The 23,799-nt window shown below is 42.7% G+C and overlaps 1 protein-coding gene across 2 annotated transcripts in view; it reads right to left on the reverse strand.

Annotated features, from left to right (window-relative positions):
- COMMD7 (COMM domain containing 7) overlaps positions 1 to 23,799 on the reverse strand; it is a 314,702-nt gene that overhangs the window by 33,020 nt on the left and 257,883 nt on the right. For both annotated transcript variants that reach the window (XM_069651023.1, XM_069651022.1), the window contains one exon: positions 21,279 to 21,316. In XM_069651023.1, the coding sequence (XP_069507124.1) occupies positions 21,279 to 21,316 (38 nt within the window). The remainder of the gene's footprint in view (positions 1 to 21,278; positions 21,317 to 23,799) is intronic.

Raw genomic sequence — 23,799 nt, forward strand, 5'->3', positions numbered from 1 at the left:
TAAAGATCAACATATAATTAAACAGGATTTAAATGAGCTGAGAGAAATGCTGTTGCCTATGCAGATTACACCGGAGCCATTAACTAACGAGGAGACCATTACCAAGACACGACACACAAACATTTTGTCAATCACTATACAAGATACGCAAGAACAAGAATTAGCTAATGTCCAGGATGTTCAGGTACGGACAGCTATCAATTTGCCTTGATCAGGAGGCTTTGGTCCCGACAATCTATTCAAACTAGCTACAGCAGGTAAAAAGTGCACACAAAAAAGGAATTGTGTAGCTATAACAAAGAACAATATTCAGAAGGCTACTGTGGTAACGCAAGGCTTAGCAGCAACTTTCCCCAAAAACCTAAAATGTTATGAATCTGACAAAGGTTTCACAATCATATCTAAAAAGGATCAAGCAGAAAAGAGAAGGAAAACACAAGGCTATATTCCAGGCCTCCAAATGGAGAACGCCAGTAGCCTAAATTGTAACAGCAGAAAATAAGTTAACAGATACATTCTTCCTTTCAGTAATAAATGCTAAAAGGGATAATAAAGAGCCAACTACGTCAGCGGCAAGGCCAATCATAGGCAGTGAGTTTCAGCACTATGATGATAACAGTGAACATATTGATGTTTCGGAGTTAATTGAGGAAGAGAATTGTAATATGCTGGATTTAGCCTACTTATCTATTCAAGCAATTAACAGGGCTTCAAATAAAAGTAAAATAATAGATTTCTATGCTACAACGTCTAGCCCCTTTCTGAATTGATCATATGTGCTAGAATTGTTCCATCAAATTACACCTTTAAATATAATAACTACGCATGATTTAAAACCTTGTGATTCTAATCGGGCATCAAGACGGTGACGAGGAGCAGAAATAATCCTACAATATCAAACGCCAAGAATTATTTGCCAGAAACATTAATCAATGACATTGTAGTCCAGATGTGCTCCTCAGCTGAAAAGAAAAGGAGTTACATGTTACATCGAAGACAATTTGGCTTACTCAGAATATGACGGGGCAGAGTGACTAAAACCTCCTTGTAATACGAACACTGTCATAATATCTTGGAATACAAGGGGTTTTAGATCCTTCTTAGACATCCCCCTGGGTCTTCATTTGTTAGTCACTGCAGACATTTTCCTTCTGCAAGAAATGTGGTTAATACAGGACCTAATTGTGGATGCGTACACTATTTTTCAAAGAAATGCTAAAATAAAAACGGCGCAGGTCGACCGTTTGGAGGATTGGGTACTGTGGCTCTCAATCATCTAAAGGCATAGCTCATCGGCAACATGCTCGCCTTGGAAGCAAGACAACACGGAGCAATACAGGTTCGATCCCCGGGTCCACGCTTAGAAACCTCTGTGTATTAAGCGCCTCATAAATAATGTATCAATCAATCAATCAATCGAGTTCCATCCTATACGAACAGGTTCTGGCCGTTATGGTGGGTCAAATGCTGAGAAACAAAAACATTCAATATTCTACTACTGAATGTATACAACTCACCAGGTAATGCTAAATTGGAAATGATTATTGAGCAAATTTTACTTTTGATTGCAGTTTGGCGGACTTCTTATCCAAATGGCCCATAATATAGATTAGGAGACTTAAACTTCCATCGAGCACTGTTTCCATACAAAGACGTTTTATTCTCTCAAGACTATTACATTATGAATCAGCATCATTTATGGGCCATAGTTACTTGTGAGGAGGAAATAACAACTATTACAATTGGTCAATATAAAGAGTGATGATTTATTTTACACTTAGTCCAATGGTTTGCAGCACTCATGGATTGATTTTTTATTACCAACTGAGCAGGGTTTTACAAATGTTAGTAACTTTGTGCTCATACCAAATGAGCTAAGTAACCATGCGGTAATTGAAGTCACGCTTAATCATGACTTAATTAATTCTTATGAGCAGTTGGCTGGTTATTATGCCATTAGTAATGGAGGAAATAGAATAAAGTGGACAGAAGGTAACATGAGTAGAACTGATTCTGAATTACTGTCTCTCTTGATGAAGGGAAATGTATTGAATTTTAAAAACGTTGAGAATTTCTACCAGATTACAGAGGCATTCATCTGCAATTTGGCTAACAGAGGAAAAAGATTGGTATTGCAAATAAAGAACATAAGAACGTTTATGATGAAAAAGTTGCAAATAAGAAAAAGCAATTGAAGGAGATGATTGTGATTGAGGGGCATGATCAAATATGAGATATAAATAAATAGAGATCTCTCTTTAGAAATTGGTATAAAATGCATAAGGGTACCATTGCTTCAGCACAATGGAAAGCAAGGTTCTCTGTCTTGAAGGGTAAGGACACTAAACAATATTTTCCATAAACATACTTCGTGCAAGACAAATGTGAGAGAAATTAATCCTATTTCAAATGCGGGATGGGAGAACTACATATTGGCTTGGTATTATTGAGCAAACGTGACAGAATGTATTGACATCTACCAAGAAATTGCAGATAGAAGTTATTTTACATTCTCTGAGGAATATATTGAAAAAATTAAAAAGAGTTAAAATCATCCAGAGCACTGGGCCAGGATGGTATGCCAAATGCTTTATTTAAAGCAGACCCTGTAATATGGGCACACATTCTGTATATTATTTTTTTCTTAAACTGTGTTTACGGGTCAGGTACCAGGGTCCTGGAATAAGTCACTAACGATCCTGATTTCTGAAAAAGGCTTAAGGAACTCTCCTGTTAATTACAGAATATTGGCAATGATTGATTCCAGTGCAAAGGTTTTTTGCAATTTAATATTAGTGTATTTTAATAAATGGATTGAGGAAGTGAAGCTTCTCAGTATCCAGGAATTAGGGTTTAGAAGGGGTTTTAGCACAACTACAGATATATGTATTTTAATGTATTTTATTCATAGCACATTGTTGCGGAAGGACAAAGCCCTGTATATTTGTTTTATTGATTTTACCTAGGCTTTCAATATGGTCAATCGACATTTTATAGGAGACGATCAAAGAAGGAAAAGTGCATAATCAAGTGTTATATTTTGTCAAAGCACTTTACTCGAAAAACAAGGTACAAATTAGAACTCATTTATAAGGGGCTTTAAGCGATTAATTTCATGTTAACTATGGCCTAAAAAAGGATGCAAACTAGCCCCAAACTTTTTTGTACTTGGCTGCCTTAGGATATATTCTGCAGAACTGTGGCAATCATCCTCCGTGAATTTCTCAATATCCAGTGGCATGGTTATCGTACGCAGATGATATTGTGATATTCAACCAAACCGCAATAGGATTGCAGCACAGTTTCAAAGCTTTGGAAAAATATTCCCAGGATAATGGTCCGATTATCAATTCGTCAAAAAACAAAATATGACGAAAAAGGCAAATAGACGTAACATTAAGAAATATAATTGAACCTTGCAAAAGACAAAAATAGAGGAAGTTTCCAGATACCTGCATCTTGGTTCACTTATTACAATTAACATGAACAAATAATTGTTTTCTAAAATCATAACAAATAAAGAGACATTCAAATTCAAGGCTATAAGATCATTTATACAAACATCAGACAGGTATTTAATTGAGGGATTGACACAATTGTATAAAATCTATGTAGTCCCATGTATCTTGTATGGTTTGGAAATATATACCTTGAACAAAACAGTATGGTTGAGTGCCTTAGAGGACAAATTGTGGAGGATGGCTTTGGCATTGTTCCAATCTGTTCCTGTAGAAGCTATTTGTAGTGATCTAGGTATTATTTCAGAACAGGGGACATTTGACAGGCCCAATCCCTTGGAATTGGGGGTAAATGACAGATTTTCTTGAAAAAATAGGGTGTACATGTGATGTTACGGACAATTTGGCTAGCAAATTTAAGGGAATAAAATGTAAAGCAGCCATCTGGGACAGAAATGAAAGATGCTCACATTTCTCCAAAAAAACAATTATGCAGAATACTCTAGACAATCTTTCCCAGTGAACACTCCTTGTAAGTACTTAAAGAATCTACAAAATTCCCATGTAAGACATTTCATAATGCTTTTAAGATGTCATCAATGTCCTATTTCGGTGCATACTGATGAATATACCTTATAATGATTGTTTGTGTAGCTTGTGCAAAACTGAAGTTGAAACCTCTAGACATTTGTTAACTTTTAGTACAAAGCTTAGCACTATATATGAAAGGGCAAACAACTCTCAGGTTCATGATATAAAGACTATTCATATGGATCAGTGTTGGTCTTATTTATGGGAGAAAATGTAGTTATGAATTTTACAGTGCATTATTTATGGTAAGAGATTGTAAAGAGGATAGGATATTTGCATCTTTAGCTTTTAACTTGTATGTATGGCGTGAGTAGTTTTGGACTTGGGTGAAGCTTGTTGGTGCTACTGATACTTGTAGCAGAGGCATGTGCCAGACTTGTTGAACCCACCTTTGTGCTTTTAGCAGGAGTGTCCTGTTGGATTTTGTGCACAATCTTTTAGATTAATGGCGATGTAGGAAAACTATAGGCAAAGATCCCTGACCAGTTGATTCACATTGCATTGGCCACTGACACTTGTTGTGGGAATCAAGTTGCAGAATTTTTAGTTCAACAAATCTACAAATGGTGCGCCCCATCGTTTGCGTTGATGACAAGTTGTTGACACAGCATTTATGTATGCCTGCGTTGTGCTGTGCTGCTAGTGTGATGTTTGTCTGAAGACATAATTGCTCAGTTTGCTATGCCACCTTGGGTAGCTGTTTGGAGCATTTGCTCCCTTGTATGGTGACAAAAACATTGCTGCTGTATGCCACTAATGTGTAGGCTTTGCTTTGTCCTCACTCTCTGTGCTGTCATAGATAGTAGGTGGGCCTACCATCCAGGGAGCACATCTATTGTTATGGTCACCCACTTGTTAAGGTGACAATTTCAAGGGATGAACGATCTTTGGTGTTGCAACAGCAGATCCAGTCCTCTGCCTGTGACTATTACAAGCTGGGCCAACTCTTGCATGTTCCTCATGTGTAACCTCACGTTTTATACTAGGCAAATACATGATGCCATTATTCCTAACATTTTCATAACACTCCTCACTGCCAAAACACGGATGTCTAGCAAAAGTGGAACAGTTTCCACAAAGTCGTATGCCCTCATCTGCACGAAAAGCTCATGCCTGTTGAAATTGTATCCATGCTAAAAAATATTCTGAGTTATTTGAGATGTGGTTAAAGTTCCCCGGTTGTGCTACCGAGATAGTCTAAGCGCTGCACTATAATATCCATGTCCTTGCTGCGTTGAATGGCTGAGTAGCTGTTTATTAAGAATCTACTGAGGTATGGATAGGCATGTACTGCATTCCTAAAGAGATATGCTGCCACTACTGATAAAACACACTTGGTGCAGATGTTCTATCCTATTTATTTTAAAATTGCAAATACGGTATAGATGTACAAAGAAAGACTGCAGCCATAATTATTTGATTTGCACTGAATAGGACAGAAAACAGTCCAACCCCAACATTATATCCTCATGGGGTGAGCAGTAAACTGGATAAAGCACACCCCAGGAATGAGGGCACCATTTGCTTCCTCATATGCAAACAAGAAATACATGTGTACATTTTCAGGACACTGAACATCCCCTCAACATATTCTCTAAGCATTCTACTACAGTGGATAATGACAGGCCATTGGTTTCCAGGTTTCAGACCCAACTGTCAGGGCTCCAGATTTATGCATAGTGAAGTAAAAGTTAAAAGGCCCCAATTATTTATCAATAGGTTAAGATGAATTGCAAAGGGTGGCGTATTTCAGCCAAATCTCCTGGCTAGGAACAGAGCCACTATGCCATGCTTCCCTTTGCCACCAAAAGACCAAGTTCCACCAACCTATTGAAAGTCTCCAGTAGATCGCCCGTGAAGCTGAACATGCCCACAAGGGGAGTAGATGGAAAGGGTCCCTCCCAATTTCCTCAACCTTGGTCCAGCCACTTCAGAACTCTGCAAATACATCGATAGCTCTGTGTGATCTGCTACTGCTGGGAAACCTTATGTAAACTGAAAGGGGTGCAATAAACCCTTTGCATCTACTTAAAACTCCATATATGTTTATAATTAATTGACAGTTTTTTTATTTGCTGCCAAAAAAACACTGAGTGTCTCCAATCACAACCCACAGGTCTCTCTAAAATGACTCATTACATTGCAAGGCGGAGATGCCGCCCTACGGGGCCACCAATCTATAACAATTGGACAGCAGTCTACCCTGCACCCCCTTACGATAATCAGCTTTAAAAGGATCACATGTGCTAGGTTAAGTTGAGATGGAAATCCAGGTCAGAGCCTCCCTAAAAATGCCTAAGGTTCGCCAGCGACAGAAATACCCCATCAACACAAATATCCCCTGCTCTGAGAATGTGAACTTCATCCATTACTGTGTGGAGTGACTGCTTATGTGTAAGAAGCCACCCAATATTTTTACTTAATGAGCTTACTGAGGTTTTCCATGATCTTAATGAAGTTACGTAAATCTTTCTGGAAAGAGTCTATCCTGATCTTGAGGAGGAGTTTCCTTCTCCGAATGTACTTCCATAAAGGCATCTGCGTCCACATGAGTAAGGGACATGGAAAGATGTTCCACTGTTGAATCCAGTTCCTGAAACAATAACCATTCTTTATTAGAAGTCTAAAAAACACTTTTGGCACCATTTGCCTTTTCAGTACTATGATCCTTTTGCCGCTGCATGTCTTTTCAGCACTGTGCCTAGTTTCTTACGTGTCGCAGCTTTGGGGTTGAGTTTTCTCAATGCATTGTTTCAGCTTCACAGTTTTGAAGGGCTTGGTTGACTACATTTTTTAAAAAACGATGATGAAAATCGTTTTGGGACCCAAGTCAGCATTTCTGGTCTAGCATCAGTTGCCTGCGTACTCTTGATTTGGGTACAAAGAGAACGGTCATGTGCCAGTTTCCCTGGTTTCATTCTTCCCACTTACCTGTTTAAGACCCCATGAATTTCTTCCGCCAGATGTTCATTTAATTTCACGTGGTGAGAAGGTAGGCTACTTCGGAAGGTACTTTGTGTGGGACTAGAGTTCTCCACCGAAGGCTTTCTTCAGAGCCCATCTCTTGTTTGATAGTCATTATAGAGTCTGTCTCTGGGTACTTGGGCTCAGGTTGTAACACTATTTCAGAATCTAGTTCCTCCATCTCACAGAGCTGGTTCCGTGGTAACTATTGACAGCATTGCCCCATTAAAAATACGCAAAGAGAAACAGAAAGCTCACCTGAACTCATGGTACACTGCTGAGCTCAAACTACTTAGACAACAAAAAAGCAAACGTGAAACATTTTGGAAGACAGCTCCCTCATTAGAAAATAAAACTAACCTTACTAATATCACCACTCTCTACAAAAATGAGATTACACGTGCTAAAAAAGAATCTTTCAACTCCAGGATAACTCAGGCAGGCTCTAGCACGAGAGAGTTATTTAACATCTTAAAGGAATTAGAAAACCCTAATCCTCCCACTGATACCTGTACCAAGGATAGACAGTGGTGCACAGGTATCCAGAATGCCCTCGCCAACAAAATCACGGGACTCCAAACTAAAATTGAAAATAAACGACAACAACTCACCCATGGCACTACTTCCGGTCCAACTTTACCCTCGCCCATTGCCAATAGCTCAGGCTTCACCTTCAAAAGGGTAACTATACCAGAAGTACAAAAAATTATAGCCTCCTTGAAACCATCTAACTGTAAGGGGGAGAGCTGCCCTGCCCAGGTCATAAAAGACGCAGCCAGGGATCTCTCCCCTTTCATTACCAAACTAATAAACCTATCTTTCACTAGCAATGCAGTCCCAAGCAACTTGAAACAATCCTGGGTTCTACCATTGTTAAAAAAACAAACACTTGACCCGTCTATACCTACCAACTATAGACCTATCACCACCGTACCGTTCTTACTAAAAGTTCTTGACAGAGTGGCCTACGTACAAATACAAGATTACCTCGAGACAAACCAACTCCTGGGAATTCGTCAGTCTGGCTTTCGTCCTCAACATGGAACAGAAACAGCTCTTGTTGATCTCAAAAGCCAGATCGACGAACTCAAAGATAAAGGAAAGGCTGCCATCCTTCTTCTCCTAGACCTCTCCGCTGCCTTTGACTTGGTGGACCATAAAATCCTATGCAACCACCTATCATCGGCAGCACATTTCTCCCACTCCGCGGTCACATGGATCCAATCCTTCCTTGATAACAGGACCATGCGAGTCTTCTCACCGTTAGCAGCGGCCGACCCGATTCCCATCACCTGCGGTGTCCCACAAGGCTCCTGTGTTTCGCCCACTTTGTATAATATATTTACAAAGCCTTTATTCGACAAGCTGGACCATCTGGGTGTCACCTACACCAACTACGCAGATGACACCCAGATACTCCTAACTCTATCCGGTAATTACAACTCGGACATCACCCGGATCAATGAGGTCTTCTCCATCATTCTGGCATGGATGGCCACACATGGCCTCTGCCTGAATGATGACAAGACGGAATTGCTCCTTGTCGGCTCCCCTAACACTATCCTGAAGCTCAGCTCCAGCTACACCAGCTTCACTATTGACGGGAACACTATTCCTATCGCAAAAAGTGTAAAGACCCTAGGCTTCTATCTAGACACCAACACCAACCTCTCCAAACAAGTCAACATGACCGCTTCAGCCACTGCCTACACAGGTAAATTGATCAGGGCCTGTAGACCCCTGCTATCCGCAGTAGCTGCCTCACATTAGCCAGAGCATGTATACAGTCTAAATTGGACTACTGCAACAGCTTATATGTAGGTGCTAATAAATCTGTTATCAACAAACTGCAGGTCCTCCAAAATAATGCACTCCGAGCTGCTCTTAATATTCCTAGGAGAGAACACATATCGGCCACCAGAATATCATGCAAATGGCTATCCATCCAACAAAAAATTGATCTAAAAACTATCTGCCTCACCTACAAATCACTTAATCACCTTGCCCCGCCTTACCTTACTAATAAATTCACCTTAAAACCGGCTATCAGAATCACCAGATCTTCCAACACACTACACCTGACAGTGCCCAAATACACCCTCAAAAGAGCTGGCGGAACTAGCTTCCCGGTTCTAGCCGCCCAACTTTGGAAAACTATTCCACTGAACATTAAATCCTTCCCCACCTTTCAACCCTTCAGAAACCAGGTCATCACCTGGCTTCTAAACAAATAACTCAGGGATCCGTCACTTACCTCACTCACCACTACTCTGCCTCTTCCGCTACTAGCTAATACAGACCCTGTATCTTGTATACGTGTCACTTTAACAGCTCAACACCTTTATAATACTGTCTGCTTACTATCTACACCAACTGTATTTTTTGCAAAATGTATAAACTCCTGCACATTATTTCTGTAATTGTATATATGCTGCATAACTGCCCTAATATATTGCCTGTAACCATTTCCTTGAGCGCCCACATACCCCTGGGACCGGAGCGCTATACAAATTAATAAACAAACAAACAAACAAACAGGGATTTAAACTCAACAGCCAACATCGCACGTGCCACCAATTGCCCTTCCTTTTGCGTCAAGTGTTTTGGTTTGACATCTTCTGCAAGCTTCAGACGTGTTGCTGTGAAAGGCAATGGTCACACACGCACCCCCCTCCCTCATCTATCCAGGGGACCCAGTGATTACAAGTGGGACCAAACCTAAACAGATTGTTTTTCCATTGACTCAAGACAGCAAATACACACGAGATCTGAAATGAACAAAAAAAACATTAATGTTGTATGTAGCCTGCCCCCTGCTATCATTGAATACCCTCGCAACACAGATATCTGTGTCAAAAGTCGAGTTCCTAAGTTGTTTCTTGAATGTTATTTTCTGCTTTTTCCTCGGACTGAACCGGTGGCAGAAAACAAAACAATGTAGGGAAGCTGTGAACTGGCGAGAGCCCTGTGGGTAGTAACATGTATTGGTCATACGTTAGTTCTATTACTGACCTGGTCGTTCCAAAACTAAAGTTTACTAACGAAGTGGAATACCCCAGAGCAACCACTGGATGGCAGACTATGAAAATAATGTGGATCGAAAACATATTTACAAGCTGGAAAAACTACACACAGTATCCTTCCAATGACCAAATACTCTGCTTGGCTCCAGCCCAATCCTCCAAACCGGTCAGGAGAGTCAGGCCTCCCCGCCAACATGCACCGCGACAGAACTCTGCGCAGCAGAGCAGCACAGAGTAATCCATATTCAATGTCCTTGGTATCATCCGTAATCAATTCATTGAAAAAAGCGTGGAAAGGGTGTGCAAAGAATAGTTATGTTACCAAGCACAATGCCAACTAGATGCCCCCTATGGAGGGTTACATTGTTTCATTGTTTCTCATGTGTTTCACGATACCAACACATACCACAGGTTTAGTCACACAGGTATACCCGAATCACACACATTGCTTCAGCCTGCAGCCTATTGCTAAAATGACTAAACAGCCTTTTCACCATCTCTTCGTGTCGTAATTACTGTCTTTATGAATTCAATGTATGCTAGGTTTAAGATTACTGTCCAACAGAAACCTGGTTAGATGAGCAATGCACTACTGAGTAATCACTTGGAACCACAAGGACATGGCCAAAGCAGTTCACCACCTCCAGAATAATACATCATAGATGCCCATTCATTATTTGGCTTTGTTAATGGTTTAATTGTGTTAAAGTCTCATTTGTGATCAGGACTACATGTATGCAATTTTGTTACATTAAATGACAAACGTGTATTGCTTGTTTTTCCATGGTTCTTTTGAATGACACAAACATGGAAATAAGTAATTTCCCTGTTTCCCAGCCAACACTTGTAAAAGGATAATGGTTCAATTCAATTAAGAGGTTGCATCCCCCACTAAGAACTGCTATGATGCCTGGAACGCCATTACCAGGAGCAGTAATGATTTATTTATCTTTCTCTGCCGTGATCGATTGATTTGTGGTGAATCTCATCATGTTTATAATGGTTTTATATATCCTGTATATTGAATACTTTTCTACATTTTAATTGTTTAATGTAATTATGTGTAAAGTTTTTTACATTTTGTACAAATCTGTATCACATTAATAAATAATACTAATAATAAAATGTATGAGCAAGCATCACCTTGACCTATACAAAGGTACACACCTCATTTTCATACAATTGTACATGCTTAGCTCCAAGGACTTTCAATTTGCTATCAAAGATGTATTTATGTGTTTATATACAGGAGGATTCATACTGGCACACAACCGTATCGGCTTCAATGGAAGACACCTCCTACAAACGACTGGAAGGGACATGGGCACAGAAATGGCATCTTAGTATGCTAACCTTTTCATGGTGGACCTCGAAAAGGAGTTCTTACAACATCAGTCCCTGAAACCACTACCATACCTGTGTTACACTGATGGCATCTTCTTGATGTGGGCAGAATGCAAAGACGTTCTTTCCATGAATAACTAAATGTCTTCCACCAATGCATTAAGTACAGCATGGAATACAACAAGAGCAGCATGCATTTTGTGGCTCCAACTATCTTGGTTGGAAGGAATGGCCATCTAGAAGCAGCTGCGTCAAAGAACCCCATTAATGAAAACAAATACCTGCACAGGGTAAGTTTACACCCAAGCCATACAAAGTGGTCTGTTATCTACAGCCAGGCCATCTGATACCAAAGCATATGCTCCAACTGGAAGACAAGGGACAACTAACTTGCCACACTTCGCACATGCTTCTTACAAAAGGGTCATTCAGCCAGACAAATTGAAGGGAAATTTGATTGTGCATTGAAAACACCAAGAGATAACCTGCCCAAATACAGAGACAGCAGAGAGAGACGGGATGAATAACTTTGGCTGTAATCTACCATCCAGCACTACCACAACTGAACAGGATTGTTAAGGAACTACAACCAATTTTTAGCCGGTATGATGATCTGAGAGACATCTTCAAAGAAGCTCCCTTAATTGCATACAAGCAACCAGAAAGCCTAGCACAGTTTCTGACCAGGAGTACATTTCCACTAGATCAAGAACAAGGAGGACTTGGAACGTTCTCTTGCAATAGTAGAAGATGCAAAACATGCCAACACATCTGCACCAGATCTGCCATAACAACCCCACAGAATCATCGAACAATAAAGATAAAAAGGGACATACAACAGAAGACCATCCAATGTTGTATACCTCATCCAATGCAAAGAAAATGCATACCAGGGAATGTGTGGGAGGCCTGCAAAGAGCTATGGGAATGGATGAACTTACATAAAGACAACATCTCAACCACAAAATAGAAACACCAGTGGGTCAACACTTCACACAGAATGGGCATTATTGCACACTCTATCTGTGATGGTTTTAAATACTAGACACAGAAGGATGTGGGAGCTCAAGAACCTGAAGGCGCTTAACCTAAAAGACAGTGGTTTGAACACAGCTATTGGTTTTATGACATAATGCTACTAACTATGAGCCCAGGTCCAGCAATGCAATCAAATCAACAAAGACAGTAGACACCCCTCCAGTACCATTTCTCACAAAGAGCTGTCAGACCCTGCTTTTCAGGACCCCTAATGTGTGAGGAGCACAGGACACCAACGATGGAAATCTTGGGTATGTAAGATGGGTGGCACCCATTACCAAGCATGAGACATGTGGAGATAACAGCGGAAGCACCACTGTTACAAAATGGGTAACATTTTATATTTGCCAACCTGTTTGCAAGCCAAGAAAAGCATTGTGAGGATTGAGGCATAATGAGATAACATTGGGGACTGCACCAGTTAATACCTTGAGAGCATATTTTGTAGTCCCACATTGTATACCAGCCAGGAAACCTTAGCAGTTGCACTGGCATCATTAAAATGTCCCGGCAGTAGATAGTCTAAAATGTGTTTCGCAGCAACACTGTGAAAAATGTATCATGGACCCAGTTTCCTAATAATGTGTTTTCAAATATCTCACTTCAATAGGCCTTTTAAAATATCAGTAATTCTAGGAAACTAGCGCCCCCCCCCCTTAAGACTGCCTAAACCTATCTTAATGGTATCCTGTGAAAACGATTGGTTGTTTCTTTTTTTGCTAAATGAAACTCTCAGAATGTGTACTGTTTGCAAATGGTTATACCCTGCTTTCAGGAGATTTATGGTCTTTTAGATAAGACACCAATTCCAGACCCACATTGCATGCATATTGTTCCTTAAGCCATTGAAGTTTGAAATGTTAATTTTTTCCATTTGTTTTGAGAATGATCTATGCTGTGGCATTCTTTCGACAATCATTTCACTTTGCAACATCAGATGAAGAAGTCTGTGCGACTTCGAAAGCTAATGCTTGGTTCCTTCTCTGCATAGTATTTTCAGTTAGTCAAATAAAAGATATCAAACTCTGCATCTTGTGTGATTTTAAAACTGGCCTAACATGGTGTCGAATTTTTATTTGCACATTGTATAACCTGGAAACGTGATGCAACAAATTTTTCAGTTCGTTTTGTCCTCTCTTTGTAGGAAAGAAAATAATGAGACAAACCAACTACTTTAATTCAGGTATGTGAGCTGGGATGCTGCATTGCTTAGAAAACAAGTGGCTGAAAGCACACTTGTTTAAGAGAGTTCCCCTGCACCAGGATCTGATTAATAACCACAATTAACATATTGCCTTTCACAGAGCTGTTCCTCAGGCAGAAATAGAAGTTTTAAAATCGGCTAAATGCGGAAAATATTCGATTAACACAGATAATGCACTGCGGTCATGCACAAGGCATGCAAAGGCCAGAAAATGGTACCAACAAACATACTTTTTACCAATCGTGTTTTTTCAAACAGGTGGTTTGTGCCACCTATTTGAGCCAAAACTAACAAGACCGCCTATGCAAAAGACCTGCTCTCAAGTTGCGCAGACTCTTCCTTGTTGACGTTTTTAAGATGTGTGCACCAGCAGCTTCATTTCAATGAGTCAGATGTTTTAGTGGCTAGAAGGGATCACCACAGAGAGCCTGGGTGGGGGTCACAGAATCCTGAAATATCAGCAGATGCAGGTGTGTTGGTGGATAGAGGGATCAGATCATAACTGGAAAAAGGTGAAAGAAGCTGAGACTGTCACTTCAAGTGCTGGTCTCAGCTCGAAGATAAGAGCCAAAAGAGAGGTGGAGCGCGGCCAGAGAGGGACGGACATCATGGTCTTGTGGCAGATTCGGATTATGCATGATACGGTGATCAGACACATTATGCCAGATCGTCGTTTCAAGGAGTTGCAGCACTATTCAATCCCTGCTACTTGTTAATTCAATAACTTGAGATTGTTATACCAGACCGGTCTCTTTCGTTACGACATCTTGCCCCACACTGGTTGTTGCGTTCCAAGCTCTCAGTTCAGGATGTCAACAAGCAGCAGAGATTCCTCTGGTTTGCAACAGCTGAATGTGGATACATAGGAATAGCAATTGGTGTTAAGAAGGGCCTGTAGCTCGCAAGCAATAAAGGATGTGGGTTACCAGTACATGCCATTGTCAAGCGACAACCCACAATCTGCCATCCTGCTGATCCCTGCAGTGACAGCAACCACATACCTGCAGAGCCTTGTTACAACCGTGGTGGATGCTGGTGGTACTTTGCTTACATACAGCTCTACAGTTTTCTGGGCAGTGTGGCGATTTGCATGGTGCATTGTTCTCAACCGTTTGTGTTGCAAAGGCGGGTGAAATCACCCGATTTTGTTTTTGGCGGGTGAGACGTCCATTGGAACGTACGGGCATGCAGGAGGTTTGGCGGGTGAGTCAGCCCTTTACAAGGCGGGTGACACCCGCCAAAAGCGTGTGAGTTGAGAGCTATGATGGTGTCGTCACTTTTCCAAAGGGGGGGGAGCCCTTTCTCATGAGACAGGGCATGTGCGGCTGCTACCCAAAAGTCCCCCTAGGGGTTGCTTAATGCGGGAGGACCTCATGAGGAGGGATTGCCCCTCCCCCTAGCGACAAGGTCGATGGCCTAGGGTACAGCCAGTTGAGCCACGCTACTCCCCAACATTCCCTAGTCTACCCATCCATACCAAGCTATGTCATTGAGAGCAAGCCCATGTATTTTTGTAGCACATGGGATATTGCCAGAATAGAATGTATTTATTTTTGCACGGCCCTAGGGCATCGTGGCGCTGTTACAATAAGACTTAATTACAATGGTTTAAGGATACAGTACAGAACAATGATACATACACAATGCAACAGTTGTAATGAAATTAACACGGATAGTGTGGTATCAATACTAATCTGGTTCTGGAGTTACAGGGGAGCCAGCTGATATTATTGTGTAGGAGGGCGTGACTAGCTGAAGAGCTTAGTTTTGAGTGCTTTCCGAAAGGCTGGGAGGGAGGTCTCGTTCCTGGGAGGTGGGTAGGGAATTCCAGTTTTAGGTGCTAGAAATGGGAAGCTGGATCCTCCAGCTTTGGCTCTTTTAACAGTAGGGACAAGGAGCTGATTGGAATATACTGAGACGATGAGGAACACAGCAACCATGAAGAGTAACCAACTCTGAAGTACTGCGACGAGGTGGCTCACCAGAGGTATGAGGAATGCCAAAAGGACATTATCTCCAGGTGTTGACGCTGTGCTGTGGCAGAGTCCCAAAGAGAAAATGGGAAAGAGAAGAGGGACCAAAGGAAGTCCAATCGCAAAGAAGCCAGGAGCCCGGGAGTTTCAAACTCCCGAGTGAGGGCTGGAAGAAAGGCTGTTTAGGGGATGCCGGTGGCAGGCTGCAAGGGTCCACTCTGCGTCTGAGAGGAGCAGACTCAGCTGTGAGGCCGAAGGAAAGAAGCAGTGGCGTAATCTCAACAGCGTGGACCGTCGGGTCCCAGAGCGGAGCCATGACCGTAAGGAGTGGGGGGCTGCGAAGGTGCACTGGGACCACCAAAGAAGACAAGGAGAACAGAGGAAGCCGCCAACCATAAACCCCATCCAAGGAAGGACCGATAACGTGCCACATCCTACGCGAAGGTAAAGGGGGGGCCGGGAGACCCGGTAGAGATACGAGAGAGGCGGAAAAAGGGACACAATGTACTGTTCCTCAGCCCAGTAGCAGCTATAGAGATATTGGGGAACAGAACTGTTTGGAGTACATCAGGGAGGAACTCCCTCGTCCCAATAGTAACAAAATAGCTACTGGATACTGGAAGAGTGAGCTAAGCATCCGAGGAGAACTTCCTCATCGCAGTGTCAGCAATAAGCCTTCTGAACACCAGAGAATGGTCAGGGACCCTAACCACCGTGAAGCAAGCATCTGAGGAGAACTTCCCCGTTGCAGTGTCAGCAATAAGCCCACTGACCATCAGAGAAGGGTCAGGGACCCCAACCACAGTGAAGCAAGCATCTGAGGAGACCTTCCTCATCGCAGTGTCAGCAATAAGCCCTCTGACCACCAGAGAACGGTCAGAGACCCTAACCACCGCGAAGCAAGCATCTGAGGAGAACTTCCCCGTTGCAATGTCAGCCATAAGGCCACTGACCATCAGAGAAGGGTCAGGGACCCCAACCACAGTGAAGCAAGCATCTGAGGAGAACTTCCTCATCGCCGTGTCAGCAATAAGCCCTCTGACCACCAGAGAACGGTCAGGGACCCTAACCACCGTGAAGCAAGCATCTGAGGAGAACTTCCCCGTCGCAGTGGCAGCAATAAGCCCACTGACCACCAGAGAAGGGTCGGGGACCATAATCACAGTGAAGCAAGCATCAGAGGAGAACTTCCTTGTTGCAGTGGCAGCCATAGCCCACTGACCACCAGAGAAGGGTATGGGACACTACCGAGAGTGAACCAAGCATCGGAGGATGACTTCCTTTTCACAGTGACCCTAATAAGTCACTAAACACCAGAGAAGGGTTTGGCACCTCAACAAATAGTAACTGAGCATTCGAGGAGGACTTCATTGTTTCAGTGGCAACCAGAAGCCCACTGACCATCAGAGAAGGATCTGGGTTTCCAATACAAGGGATCTGAGAACCCGAGGAGAACTTCCTTGGTGGACTGACAAAGATAAATCCATTGACCAGTGGAGAAGGTGTTTGCTGTTACTGAGAGAAAGTGGGAAAACCTACAGGAAGTTGAAAACCACAAAAAGGAACCTTTTAAATGCCGGAAGTGAGTTATTGTCATGGAGACAACACCAAACCCCTTTGAACATATCCAAAAGTCACCAGGGGAAGGGAGTCATTCCACTTGGCCTTATTGTGAACTTTATAAACCAGTAGGGAGTCATTCTCCTGGTCCATAACTTGTAGTTGTGTAAAGATTGCGTGGAACCCACAAGTCAGGTGAAGGGAGTAATTCTCCCATGCAACCTTTTTTCAAGCGAATAATCTTTTAAACATCACCCGGATACCAGGAGAAGGGAGTCATTCTCCTGGGGAAGGAACATTCTGTTTAAATATATTAGTCTTTAGTTGTAGTCAGCCCTACAGATAAGGGGTGGATCAGCAACTTTGAAACCCTAAAAATAAGCAAATACTCCCAAACAAAAGAAAAAACAATAGGGAGTAAAAATACTTCAACAAAAAATAGATTTCACCCGCAAAGCTCCATGGATATGTTTGGACCAGCAGTGCACAAGAGGAAGAAACTACTATTATTACTGCCTGATGGGGAAAAAGTGAACCTGTATCATTTTATGTGCATGAAAATTTAGGTGCAAAGAATTATTTATCACAAAAACATTTCCGTGTTCGAGTTTAATACTGGCTGTAATGTAGGGATAGAAGTAGGTTGTGACACAGGACTGACATTCTGACAGATCCTTTAGTGTTCGTTTGAGGCCGGTAAACCCCTCTTCGATGATCAGGATAGTGAGGGTCTTTTTTTCATAAATTAAAGTCTATAACCACCACCATGCACCTTTGTGTCAGATTCCTTCTTTGACACCCTTACAGCGGCATGTCAGTTGCCAAAGACGGGCATTGCTCCCTGTATGCCTGTTTGTTAGCTTTACAGAGGTCCTATTGCCCCTGCCTGCCTACTATACATGGGTTCCGAGGTAGTGGGTGTGCAGGCAGTGTTCTGGGCTCACCTGGAGTTCCTAAGGCAAGGACGGTACATGTGCTGCAAACATCCTTTGTAGTTTTCTTCTGGGTCCCTCTTCCACGAGGCCAAGAGTATGGTCGGCCACAGGCTTTATTCTTCAGCTATATCAGATCATGTCTAGGACTTTAAGAGACAGAAGACACCCACTGGACAGCTCATTCATTCAAGTCTCATCCCTCAACTGACACTCACATATAACATTCATTCAATCACCCTCCCAGCATTCTCTGACCTACACAGCACTTATCAACATTTTACCTCTATTGAGCATGTCCAGTGGGACAAGCAGACGGGTACAAGGTAATTTGACAAGGGTCGGGGACCCCAAGGTATACAAGGTAGTTTGACTCATATTTAATGACTACTCCCTACTGGTTTTCTTTTTTTACCAAAATAAAATGATGTATTAGGTTTGGATTATGGGCGGTTACCAGCATATAAATGGAGGCTATTTAGTAACCAGGTGCCTTGCAACGCTGCATGTGTGCTTTCCCAATGCTCCCCTCAACAGTCTCCATGTTTGCCTATTTTGTGACACTTGCTTGATTCTCTGTGTTCCTTGTGTCTCCTGTGATAGTTTGTTTGTTTGTTTATTCATTTGTTATGCGCACCAAACCCGAAGGTAAGAGGGCGCAGCAGTATGAAAATGCGAAGCTTACATAGTTACAAATATACATAGCATGTACAAAAATATAAACAAAAATTACATAAGTACAGAGTATACAGAGTGTGCAGATATATACAGTGATAAAGTGGCCTTTGTAGTTGCAAGAATAAGCATAAGCAGTATGCAGAAATGCGCCATGCTTAGTCAAAGCCTCAGTGTATTGCTAAGGCACGTAGGTGAACAGGGACAACGGGCATGATCTATCAGGTCAGAGGCTAAGCGTCTGTGGCGATGATGTGTTTTATCACCTTTTTTCTGAAGTGTAGGAAGGGTTGGTCAGCTCTCAAATCTTGAGGGAGAGCGTTCCAGCATTTAGCGGCCTTTACAGGGAAGCTATTGCCACCAATAGTGGTAAGCTTATGTTTAGGTATGGCCAGACAATTAGCATTACCGGCTCTGCTTAAACTGTGGACGGTTTTTCTCTAAAACTTAGCTGTAAGGTAGTTAGGGGCAGAGTTATTAAGGGCTTTGTGGGTCAATGAAAGTGGCTTCAATTGTATTTTGTTGCCCGTGGATAACCATTTATGATGGCGTCTGATAGGAGAAATGTGTGTTCTTTTGTTTATACCTAAGGCTGCTCTTAAAGCATTATTTTGTAAGGTTTGGAGTTTGTGGATGGTTGTTTTATTAGCACCACTGTAAAGAGCATTACAGTAGTCGATTCTGGAGAGTATTAGAGCTCTAGCCAGGATCAGGCTACTGTCGCCAGAGAGGAAGGGCTTGCCAGCTCTGAGTAGATTGCACGTATAGGCTGTGGTGGAAGTCAGGGATTTGATATGTTTATCAAATGATAATGTGGAGTCCAAGTAGAACCCTTGACCAATTTTCTGGAACCTGCTTACGAAACCACTAAGGATTTTCCTCGTCTATCTGCTTATATTTCATCTGCTGTAAACTGGTCCTGCCATCAGATTTTTGTTTCTTGCTGCTACGACAGCCAAGGCATCATCAATCTCAGGATCAGCGTGTCGAGAAAAGTGCCACCCTAACTTCTGTGTAAGAAAAGGACGGGTACACCACGTCAAATCTGCCAATAACCATCACAGGTCACCTGGAAAAGGGCACAGAGAGCTGGTGGGGAAGGGAGAGGATAAAAATCCTAAAAGGCTCCGTCAGCGAGATCCTGAACCATCCAACTCTAATCGAAAAGGTGCGAGATAAGAAGCCAATATGGATCACAGAGGAAGGCAAGGTAAGGTAATGTCGGACGAACGTGGGAAGGGAGCACAGAGGGATTTAGTGCTTCGGATATTAAACTATCAGATTCAGAACTGCTTAAGGGAGTTATGAGGTGGAAGACCATACTAACACATAAAACCGCAACCAAAATGTGTAAAACTGGGAGGAGGAGTTGTAGAAATTCAGTGTACTAGTGATAAATTGCCCCCTGCTCCCCCACAGAATGCATACGTGAATTCGTCCTAGTGGGGCAGACATGCATGTATGACCCTTGTAGGGCGGTTTCTACTTCCTTTGTCCCAATTCCATTTCGCCCATCGTCGTTCCCCACAATCACCTTTTCACAGAGCCTAACCGCTTAACACCCGAGATTATGTATCTGGGATTCACAGTGGACACCTAAACACGACACCTGGCAATGCAGGCCTCCACACTTCAAGGGCTTCTTAAGCACATCTATGGGCCACCCACAATCATGCTTCCACCAGCTCCAACACCTCTTACACAGTATCAGGAAACACCATCGCCGGAAAATCCTCCTTACGACATATTTTCCCTGTTTCCCCTCTTTCAAAATTAACATTATCCCGACCCACTGCCTAGCAATACACACAACCCTACTTACACAATCATATTCCGTCTAACACAATCCTTGTTACTACATGTTTTCCCTTTTTTCCCTCTTTCTAAATTAACATTATCCCGACCCACTGACTAGCAATACACACAACCCTACTTACACAATCATATTCCGTCTAACACAATCCTTGTTACTACATGTTTTCCCTGTTTTCCCTCTTTCTAAATGAACCTTCGCCCGACCCACTGCCTACCAATACACACAAACCTACTTACACAATCATATTCCGTCTAACACAATCCTTGTTACTACATGTTTTCCCTGTTTTCCCTCTTTCTAAATTAACATTATCCCGACCCACTGCCTAGCAATACACACAACCCTACTTACACAATCATATTCCGTCTAACACAATCCCGTCCTATCTCCCTTATCATGTCTAAGCTCCTTGTGGCCCTATACTATTCCTGCTTCTTCCCGCCCTCACTCTTTTCCCTGTTTCCCTTTCTACTTCCTTCACAGACTGTGCTCTGGTTGCCCAGTCCAGGGGCGCAATGTACCATTTTCTCAGTTAAGGTACAGGCACCGTCAAACCACTTGGTTGGTGACTGGTACAACATAAAAACTTTATAAAAAAAACAAAACACCACTTGAAATGTCAACTTAGAAATTCTTGCATTTTCTCCACTTCGGCTGGCATTCTCATAAAGCATTTTCAGTAACAAACAAGAAATGTTACCTGCTCGGCAAAGTAACTTGCTTTGTCTTGGTTGAGCCCTACAGAAAATAGAATAACACAATTAGCACCTCAGGAACTGCATTCAATGCAAAAACTCACGATGTAAAAACACCAGTCTTTTCTACTGCTTTTATTAAGCTAAAGGCCTGCATGAGCCCAGTGTCACATTTCATTTATAAAAGCAAAACACTGGTTCTATTTCTTGTGGCACGCGCCAAATCGTCCACCATTTTCTGTCAAAGGGTGTTTTAGCTAGGTTTAAAAACATTCTTCAGCCGTTATGCAGATTCCTTCATTTTGCCAAATAAAGGAATGGCCTTTTTTGTACAGTCCAGACTGGAACACATGCTTAGCAGTCAGTCACACACCTGGAGTGCTTGATTCTAATCCGCTAAAGTCACAGTAATTACAAGGTTCCCATTGTCCGATAGTTCTATTGTACAATTTGTTATACTTGTGGGGTTATTTGAAAAGCCCTCAGGGAACTTTCCAGAGGTAGCCTCCTAACCTAGTCACCCTTCAATCATCGCCGACCGCAGGGCTGCCTTGCTCCTGCTAGCACCGCAATAACCATCACAGAGCGAATGGGAGCTCTATAAACAGCCTGCAATATCTTTAGACCCATTGCAAGCTCCCCCTCCTCCCACAGCAGCGGCTCTGCTCCCCCTCCTCCCACAGCAGCGGCTCTTGCAGTGTCCCAGCGCTGGCATGTAACATACCTTTGTTTCTACCCTGCGGATAAAATATACACCGAATAGACGCCAGTGCAAACCTTGAATACCTGCATAGTTGCCAAACTCATCAACACCTCAGGTTCTTGCACCGGTCTCTCCCTCTACCGCCACTAGGCGCCCTCCTCCTCCTCCCTTTATTCCGGAACCACACCCCAAGAGCCACCAAAACAGCACAACATTACATTTTTGGATAGTTGTTTTGAACATCGGTATAATGCCGACAACTTTCGCCATTCTTTTTGGGGTTCATCTACTCCTGCTGACTCCAAGCTTATGTTATGTTATGGTACTTATATAGCGCACCGTCACCAACGGAATTGTTCCTCAGGCGCTCTGGCGGATCTGTAAACAAGGAGGTGGGATGGGTTAGTAAGGTAAAGAGGGAGTAGGATAGCGAGAGGAGTGGTGTACTGTTAGCAGCTTCAACTCGGTAGACACTGGGTGCTGAGCTTTGGTGCGAGTATTGGATCGGTGCCAGTCTGCGTGTGCTGTTGGTGTGCCTTATGTATTGTTGCGGTGTGGTGAAGTCCGTGCAGATTGTTGTGCGAGAGATGGTTGTGTGAGTTTTTTTGAGTGAGATAAGTAAGGAGAGAGTTTGAGCTTATATTGGTTAATGGGTTATATGACATCTAACATGCTAACATTTGCAGTTCTGTCCAAGTGTGGTACTTGCTGGTCTACATAATTCCATCTAGGTGTGGCACTCACTAACCTTCACAATACTTATCTAGATCTGAGGCAAGATAATGTTCTCAATTCTAAGTGTGGCATATGCTAGCATTCAAGTTCAATCTATGTGTGGCAAGTGCCAACATTCACAATCCTATCTAGATGCGACGCAGGCCCAAGTTAGCAATTCCATCCTAGTGTGGCACATGCTAACATTCACAATCCCCTCAAGATGCGTGGCAGACCAAAGCTAAGAATTCTAACTTAGTGTGGCGCATGCCAACATTCACATTTCTATCAGAGTTCTGTCAGGTGTGGTGTATGCTAACCTTCCCAATCCCATCTAAGTGAGGCAGAGGCTGACATCCACTCTGATTTTGTTGGGATGGTGCCTTTTTCCACCTGCCAACTATTATACCAGAATAACGATCTTTCTCGTTTGCAGAATCAGTGTGATGCTATTAGCTCATATTTTGCAGAGAAGATTAGACAAACGATTTCGAACGAAGGCTCCATTGTGAATGTTTAACATCCTGAACAAACCTTCAGTGGGGTTAATTGCCCAGATTCTTTTCAATTTGAGCTTGTTCCGGACGAGATGGTATCCGTGGCCTGGGGTCAGCTTAACTCGGCTTCTCCAATCGATCCTGTCACCATTCAGTCTTTAGTAAGGGGGAGTTCTGGGCGTTTCTCGGGTTTGAGTCTCAACCAGAGTCTTTAGCTTACCATCCTTTCACAGAAGAAAAAGTTCCACAACATATCAGTCTTTGTCCTGCCCAAGGGCAGTCCAGCACCGAAATGCTAGGCAATTCTCTTCTGAACAAGCGTACCAACAGCAACCCCAGACATGTGATTCGGCCTGGCTGGGTCTCGTCGGTGAGGTGGAGCTGTGCCTCTCTAAGAACAGTGAGCATGGGTTCCAAGTCTGGGATACCCTAGTAACTTAGGATGAACGCCCAAAGCTACCTAATATGCATAAGTAGGGGGGTGGGGTTCTGGGAGTTTCTCCCTCGCCTCAAAAGGGCATTCCTTTGTTGACAGCGGCCCTTCATCACTTAGCTTAGGGGTGATACTGCCCTCTCTGAAACATGAAGTGCTAACTCCACTTCTAAAGAAGC

This window comes from Ambystoma mexicanum, chromosome 3p (genome assembly GCF_040938575.1).
Source record: "Ambystoma mexicanum isolate Mex_15411 chromosome 3p, UKY_AmexF1_1, whole genome shotgun sequence".
Classification (NCBI taxonomy): Eukaryota; Metazoa; Chordata; class Amphibia; order Caudata; family Ambystomatidae; genus Ambystoma; species Ambystoma mexicanum.